Source organism: Gossypium arboreum, chromosome 6, assembly GCF_025698485.1.
Source record: "Gossypium arboreum isolate Shixiya-1 chromosome 6, ASM2569848v2, whole genome shotgun sequence".
Taxonomy (NCBI): domain Eukaryota; kingdom Viridiplantae; phylum Streptophyta; class Magnoliopsida; order Malvales; family Malvaceae; genus Gossypium; species Gossypium arboreum.
Window position 1 is genome coordinate 116,489,411 of NC_069075.1, and position 8,719 is coordinate 116,498,129.

At 35.2% G+C, this 8,719-nt stretch overlaps 1 protein-coding gene across 2 annotated transcripts; it reads right to left on the reverse strand.

The window, feature by feature from the left end:
- Positions 1 to 1,640: 1,640 nt before the first annotated feature.
- On the reverse strand, positions 1,641 to 8,287 carry LOC108483970 (AT-rich interactive domain-containing protein 4-like). Of its 2 annotated transcripts, none has more exons than XM_017787544.2 (15): positions 6,864 to 8,287; positions 6,576 to 6,767; positions 6,318 to 6,371; positions 5,977 to 6,065; positions 5,493 to 5,760; positions 5,343 to 5,399; positions 4,663 to 4,694; positions 4,338 to 4,473; positions 4,091 to 4,264; positions 3,223 to 3,774; positions 2,933 to 3,070; positions 2,759 to 2,857; positions 2,509 to 2,609; positions 2,339 to 2,429; positions 1,641 to 2,035 (listed from the first exon to the last, which is right to left on the reverse strand). In XM_017787544.2, the coding sequence occupies exons 1-15, from the start codon at positions 7,017 to 7,019 to the stop codon at positions 1,940 to 1,942; spliced, it is 2,235 nt and encodes a 744-aa protein (XP_017643033.1). In that variant the 5' UTR covers positions 7,020 to 8,287; the 3' UTR covers positions 1,641 to 1,939. The 2 variants fall into 2 exon arrangements, with proteins under 2 accessions (XP_017643033.1, XP_017643030.1); XM_017787541.2 differs by having other exon boundaries at positions 5,343 to 5,414.
- Positions 8,288 to 8,719: the final 432 nt, after the last annotated feature.

Here is an 8,719-nt window from a genome sequence, read left to right on the forward strand (position 1 = left end):
TACCTTCCTAAACGTTGATAATGCAAATATTCATAATAATAAGTACCCTAATAAAGCACAATGGACGATAATGGGATCAAAGACTCATAAATACAACCTTTGGTGAGAAAACTTGACATGACCTTTTAAGTTGTTCCTTTTCATTTTTGGAAGGTGATGACAGAATCATTTGGAAATATGATTCTAATAGGAGTTTCTCCGTTAATTTAACCTATTACTACATAAGTTGGATTTAAAAGAGAATTCTATAAGAAACCTATAAAGTAGTGTCTGGTTAATTTCTCGTAAACCCCTTTATGGATTGAGTTATGCATCCAAGTCTGAATATCCGACCGAAATTTAAGAGAGTTTAGGTAAAAATATTAGGCCCTAAAAATGGACTTGGATAAAAAAATTAGACATGTTTAAAATACGGATCGAGTTTAAGTTTGAACATTCAAAACTCGAGCCCTGGGCCTATCTTAACCCATTTTTTTTAGGTTTGTGAATATTATATTATTTATAACATATAAAAATTATATTTTTATAATACATAATACTATTATAATGTAAACATTAAGAAACGTTAAAATGACTATGTATAAAATTTTAATAAAATATTAAATTAAAAATAAAATAATTTTTTATTTAAAAAATAATAATACAGGTGAATTTAAATAAGTTTTGATTAACTATTTACAAATATGGACCGACTTGGCAAAACTTTAAGCTCATATTTCGGATTGAACCGTGCTTGGACCAATATAAAATATATTAATTTATACTTAGACATAACTTAAATCCAATCTAATTTGACCCAAGAACACCTCTAATCTCTACAAACTTATTATTATCTTCCCATGAAAATGTGCTACAGGAGCATCGCAATCAGAGGGGGTTGGCAAGGAAATCCTTGATGTGACAACTATATATTCCTTTTGTGATGGCGAAATCGAGTCATAGGAGCATATATTTGTTAACTATGAATACGTTAGAGGCACAAAGTTTGGAAGACTATCCTCGTTGAGAATTCAAGCTTTTAGCTTGGATTCCATATGAGATGGGATCTTTCACTGGCAACAAAGATACGAGAGACAAGAAACTTCCTTGTATTTAATCCACTTAAAACACAAGGCTAGATCAGAAGCTTGTATTTTCTATCATTGAAGCAAACAATGAGAAAATGTTAAAACTTTCGGATATAGGAATCAAAGAGAACTGAAGAAGAGAGTTTGAACGTCATTTGGCCTTTGTCCCTTGCAATTATAAACAAGGGAGACGTAAGTTGGCTTAGAAGGGAAATCATTATAAGGACAACAATAATATGATCATGATTTGCAGAAGACTTCTAATCTTTGATTCGTATGCGCAAGCAAAATATTCGATAATTACCATAGAGAAGAAATGAAGAAATTTTGTCCGAGGAACATCAAAGACGAATTAAGTCAATCATTCAATGATATTCATGCAGGTTTTCTCAAAACAAGCCAGACAGGAAGGAAAAAAGTAAAAAGAGGGGGGGAAAACTGCGAACATTCCTTTTGTGTTCCTTTTGGAATTGATTTATGTACCAAAAAGAAAACATCAGCTTAACATAAAAATAATAAAAATAAAAATAAAACTGGCGGCTAAAAAGATCATGTTATCTACCCATTTGACGATTCTTGCAATCTACTACGAGGACAAAACTACCTCGTGATATTTGATTAAGTGTTAATAAGAATATGGTTTACTCTTGCTTCAGAATACAAAAATCTTTGGGGGGGGGGGGGATTGGAGGCCTCGTTAATGGCATATCATCTATGACTATGGCTAACGACTATATATAAATATATGAGAACAACAATGGAGAAATAAAATACAATAATTACACTTCTCACTAATATGGTTATGGTGCCTTAAACTTATTTGAAGAAGTAAAAGGGGAATCTAATCTAAAGTGAGAGTCGAAGCTTGACTGTCAGTAACCATTCACAGTTTTCTGGGTTTTTTTCTTCAAATTTGAGATGCTACAGTGTGGACAAACGTACTCCAGCCCATCTGTTTTAGCATAATCCTGCATTTCACAATATGAATGCATATTAGAGATGTGAATTCAGGTGAAAATCCCAAATTGAACTGATCCAAATTTTGTCAAAATCAAAACCAACCCGACGGGTCTAATGAATACAATGGAAGTAGTTCAATAAAAATAATAAGTAATGCAAAGAGATCGTTGCATGGGCCAAAAGGAGCAACCAGCAATCAACTCAAAATTTGCAAACAATGATACCACTTTTCACTTTATACAAGTGTCCTTATAGCTTGGCTATCCATATTCATCTCTTGACAAGAAATTTTTGAGAAGGGTAAACATTACCTTAAAGGCTCCAAGACCCTGCCGCCTATCACAGCCGAAGTGAGCCCACTCACCGCAAACTCCACAATTAACCCAATCGCCTGCTGCACTACTGTTACCATACAAAAAATCTCCAGTGTCACTACTATAAACAATTCCATATATGTATATAGAGAGAGGAAGAAAAGGACCTGTGACACAACAAGCAGCATTCTCCATCTACATCATCATGAGCCAATTCATACTCTAAAAGGTAAGTCTCATAATGTCTTTTCAGAGTGTTGCCCACTCCCTAAGTAATTAGAGGTAAACAAGAACGAATGCAAAAACTCAGTAGAATGAAATGATGTAAAGCATTCATATGTCATTTGAAATACTTCAAGGATCAGAAATTGCAAACTATCTTTAAGCTGTGCTTTAAGGCTAAAAACGAAAACATACAGTCATTCTATTTGTCAATGTGTGATTGCGCATCTTCGAAAAAACTTGTCCCTTCCAATTTATGCCATTCCCAACATTGAAGCCTCCTCTTGACACCACCTGTATGGGAAATCATTTTTAAAACAATTTTTTTTGCCAGGTTTTCATTCATATTTAGCAAAAAGAGTATCCTACCTCTCTATATAAGTTAAAGAGATCGAGACGCTTAGCATTCAGAATGGCATCAGGAAACTCGGCTAATCCACCTTGAGGAACAAGGCGAGTATGTCCCCGGAGAATCAGAAACTGCATTACATCTCTCAAAAATTCCTCCTGCCAGAAAATAATCCAACAGGAGAATAAATACATATATTACAAGAACAAACAAAAAGAGATACTAAAGTATGAAAATTTAATAATTATTTTGCATCATAATGCAGCCATATTGGCAAAATCTTAACCCAAACTCTGAGAAGATGACTAACCTCTGTGCAAACCTGTATTGGAGCTCTACCACAACCGTGTTTCTTGAGAGGTAATGGATTCAAAGAGATGATCTGCTGGGCCTGGTAAGAACTTGACAAGGTTTTACGATTTGTAACCGGAGTAGGTTGCTTTACAGGAACTACCGGCAAGAAAACCTTTCCCTGGTCACCATCATATTTCTCCACCTCGAAAAGTCTTGAAAAGGGAAGCATTTTATGACGATGGGTGTGAGGAATTGGCCTCATTGCAGCAACATTTGGTTTCGGTCTTGGATTACCATTTATACCTTCCATGACATTACAGTTTAGAGGTTTAGTGCCTTTGCATGGTTCTGATCTTTTACGACTAGGTGCGGGAGGCACCAACCAGCTCGGAGATCTGGAAATTACAGAACTAGCCCAGAGGGGATCTTTTCCACGGCCCGTGCAAAAGAAAAGTAGGCGTTTGGCATCATCTTTTTCAAACGAAGCAACTGATAAACCTTGAATGCTAGCAATCCCCAGCATAACTAAACTGCGGTAGGATGCATCTGGTGCAAGTTGCCTCAAGACCTGCTAAACCATTTCCAGAAACAGATAATGATTTATCCAAGGAAAAAAAAATATAATGCTAACTCAAACAGAATTACCCTCATGAAGAAGGGCTTCATAGATATTTCTTCCGAGCATAATTCAGTAAAAGTTCCTCCTTCAAATGTTTATCCATACCTCAATGAAGTTTATGGTAAAAAAGGATACAAAGTAACAAAGGAGTTCACAAAAACATCCATGACAAAACATGAAACACACATGGATGAAGCATACAGGACATGCATAGAGATATAGAAAAGTTCCAGAGAAAGAATAAATTGGTTAAAGAGAATCACACCTGAGAAGCCCATGTGGGAACCTTCATGGACACCTCAAATACACTTGCTCCACAGGCGATCGAGGCTGATCTACGAGGCTCAGATGATGGCAATTTGCTTTCCTCAGAACTCGACTGTGCATGGACTAGCTTACTCTTCTCAATAAGCTCATTTTTTATATGATTTTCTAAAAGCTGAGGCAAAAAAACAAGAGTTTCATGTGTTAATTTAAGGTAATGACACTAGCAATAAACCTGAAGTACTTGCCTGATCATTAAAACAAGTCTGTGCACTGCCAGATACTAAAAGTGATATGTGAGCTGAACTACAGGTTGAAAAATCACAACGCATGGTCACTACACCACGAGAAAATGTCCCCGCTTGAAGAGGTGGAGGAGGAGCACTGTAAGAATAGATGATGTTAGTATGACAATAATAAGGACACGCAAGAAACTTGGAGGTACCAGTAGGTATAAAATGTGAACTATAAAAGAAGCAATTGGAGCTACAAGCGCTCAACATCTAAACCTAAACAAAGCAAGAGACCCTCCATCACCAAAGGAACTGTAATTTAGCTCAAAGTTATCAATACCTTGCTCTGTTATGGAGCTTGCTCCCACGTATCTGAAACAAATGCCGCAGTGGATGTAAATAATTATATAAAACAGATTCGGGGTATTAGCACAGATTATTCTCTCACACACATAACATGCTATAACTTTATAATTATAAGAAATTAGGTGCTCTTCTCCACATGTTAGTATGAACATAAAACAATATCAGACCCCATTACAGCTAAGCAATTGCACTTGCAACCTTGTACAACTAAATTTGAAGCCATGTACAGCAGTATTGATCTCATTCTCAATCTATTTCTTATGCATCTTGACTATCAAGGTGACACTAATATGTGCACCCTTGCAAATTGGTGTTGGTAAAACGCTGATGCCGTAATGCTGTTCAGAGAGAATGTGGTAAAGCAAGACCAACTAGAATTATCATTTGAAACCATTAGGAGAAGAGGATGAAGATATGTAACTTTTAACGTAAAAGGGATCAAGAATGGAGGATATTGTGCTGTTATCAGCATTGAAAGCTCACTAGGTGTCATTCTAAGTAACATAACCCAGATGCAGCCATAACTAATGTAATCTCTTAAATGATGATATTCAAACGATGGTAGTACAAGCATATAAGCCAAAACAGGGAAATTATAATACAAGTTCAAGAGGAAAAAAAAAAGGGGGGGGGGAGCCACTTGTACAAACTTACTTCTATGCTCAATAGGGCATTAAGTCCATCCTCCAAAGATCTCAAGAGGAATGCATCCTGCAGGGCATACAGCTAATAACAAATAAATACAAACTAGGATGAACAAAGTATATGATTATGGTTCAATAAAGGAAGAACTCTCAAACCTACCAATGAGCAAGGAGATCCACAAATGAGAAACCTCATTGTCACATCATCATCATATAACTTTATGGCAGGAAGATTTTCAGGGGAGCTTTCTTCCTCTTCCATATCTACCTCCAATTGAGGAACATCAATCCTAGGAGGGTCGCCAAGCAGGCACGGTTCTGGCTTAACACTTTGTTTCTGACTATTAAAAGCATTGTCGTTCTGCAAACAGTATAATCTAAAAGACGCATGGGCAAGTTGAAATGCATCCCATGTGTGGCTACATGAGCTGCAATAGACCAAAACTACAAAGCTTTAGTACTCACTTCAAGTAAAGTTACTTCCAGTTTGTAGATTATATTCTTCAATAAGCCAGAAAAAGGAATGCATAATTTGCCTTATCAACCAAATTCACAAAATTAACTAACACGCTACAATCACTATTAAGGACGGTAGGGAAAATAATCATGCTTTATCTATAATGAGCAGAAGTAGGAGATAGTACCTTTGTATCACTGACAACAGTGCTTGACGAAAATGGGAAGCTGTGTAAGGCGAGACTGTATTTTTCCAATATATAACATAAGGGACTCCCTGCCAGAGGAGAAATTAAATGTCAACAACTTTAATAAAAATATAAAGCAGCCTACTAATACTAGCTCAATTGGCACCGATGTTGCTGAAGACTCCAAAGGTTAGCGAATGGATTTAGGCACGTAAGGTCCTCCTCAGATGAGTATATAATTAGTTAGAGGTTTGCGGAGTTAAGGGTGGTTTAAGAAATTTATCAAATATATATAACAATTTTCCATTTGTTCACTTTATGATCATGATCAATAACTTTACCTTGGAATGAAGTGCCTCAGCCAATTTGTCACCGTTGGGAGTCTCTAAATAAACCTGCACAAACATTTGAGAATAAATCAACTAAACATAATAAACTTCAAATGAGCACTGAAAGTCTGAAACCAGTAAAACTAGTAAAAGGAAGTATAAAACAAAAGGAAACATGCATGAAACAATCCCATCGTATAATTTCAGGGAGAATGGGATCAAACTATAAACTTTATTAAACAAGTAACAAGAAAATCATGTCTCACTAACAGTGGTGGGCAATGTGGAACCAAAAAGTCCGTATAAAACTTCTGGAGTGGACAAGTGAACATCTCCACAAACCAGATAACCAATTTCTTCACTATCAGGATTCTGCTCTCCTTGTAAGTAAACTACATTTGGCTCAGACGATTCAAGAACACGTCGAACCTCATCGATGCTAGGATTGTTCAGAAGCTGAACCTGCATTTAAATAAGTAAAAGTGCAAGTTTATAAGAAGTTCTGCTAAAATGTCAACAGTTAAAAAAGGTTAAAAACTATTAACATGATTTATATACCTCTAAGCGACCTGAAGAAGCAATCTCTGGAAATGGGTATCTGGACTTATCATTAGAAACTGGCTGCTTCTGTTTATTATCAGAAACTTCACCACCACAAAGAATAGCAAGGAGACTGCAATGGTTCCTTGAAGACCTTTGAGCACTAAACATCATTCAAACATGCCAGACTCAGCAAGACCCAAACTTGCCACTAAGTGCAAGGCACCAATGGCCCCTTTAAGAAGTCCCAAAAACCTAAAACATTACTGTGAAATCAAATCAAAACCCTAAAAAGACAACTGCAAATCTTATTACTCGAAACCTCTGATTTTCCAAAATTCTATCACAGAGCAAAAAGGAACTTCACTTTGTATTTGAGACACTTGAAAATCCCTAAAAACCAAAGGTGGAGAGTTCAAAATCTGAAGAAATCCCACCGATCCAGATGAAATAAACAAGGAATCGAGAACCCGAATGAACAAAATTACCAAACCAGACGAAGATACCGAGAAAATTTCTCAGGAAGCAAATCCTTCCAAAACAAAAATCGGAAAGTAAAAAAAGAACCCTAAGTTTTAAGAAGAGTCAGACTTCCAAATAATAAAGAAATCTCAAATAAATAAATAAAAACCCGAAATGACACATCTTTATTCCTTCTTTCACTAACAATCCCCCACTAGCACCGCCTTTGACAAAAAAAAAATTAAAATCAAAAACAAAAAACCCAAAATCAAAATCAAAATCAAAATTCGATTAAAATCAAAGTTAATTAATTAAAAATCAAAAAAGCCCAGCCAGAGCCTCCCTTTTTTTCTCTTTGTTGTCAGTTTGTATTTTTAATAACTACAGTTTCCCAAGTCAAAAAGAGTCAATTTGATGAACCGTTTGATCAGGAAATCCACAAAAAAGGAAAAAGAAATGCCCATTTCTTAATTGACTTTTTAATAATTTGTTTCTTTCAAGTTACCGTGCTTCAAAAGATATCATAACTAATGCATTGTACTCATTCGCAAACTTTGAGGAGGTGAAAAGTTTCTGTATCTGCTTTTTTGTGTTCTTGAATACTATACTTCAAAGTCCAATACTACCGAAATGAAGGGTATTTCTATTTTCTTTTCTTTCTTTTTTTATTTGGGCAAAGATTTAGAATGGTTGGTTTGGTTCTGTTCTCATTGTCCAAGCCTCCAAGTTCATCACTATCATCTCCATGATCATGATCATGACGGTGATCATCATGGGTAAATTTGTGTTGGGAATGAATGATATGAAATCTTGAAATTTTGTACTTATTTTTTTTACTGAGAATTTAAAAGCCCCGAAAACAAAAATTCTTTTCAGGTAAATATGTTCTTCGTTGAGCACTCGAACTGCTCGCTTTGTACGAACTGGGACCCAGTTCCCTGGATTTGACTCCCCCACTTTCTTTTTCGCTATTCCTTTCATTTGGTTTTTTTCTCAATTTCATCTTTTTTATTCTATAAAAACTTAATAACTTATCTTTTTTTACAATTTCATCCTTCAAAATTAAAATGGCAATACTATTAAATTATTGATCTCAACATCAAATGTTAAGTAAAAAATTAGCAAAAACATAACCATACAATAATTTATCACCAACTTTCCGATCCAATTAAAAAATTATTAAAATTTTAAAAAATTTCAAAATTTTGGTTTAATCGATTTTTAACTGATTCAATCGATTTTTTATTCAATTTTTACTGATTTTCAGTCTAATCAATCCAAAACTACTTTTTAGATAGGTCTCTCAACCAATCGGTTCAGCTCGATTCAAACAACAATACAATTTATATGTAAAAAATTAACAAAAATTAACGGTAATAAGATTAACTCCTTGGTTTTCATGAGGTATATAA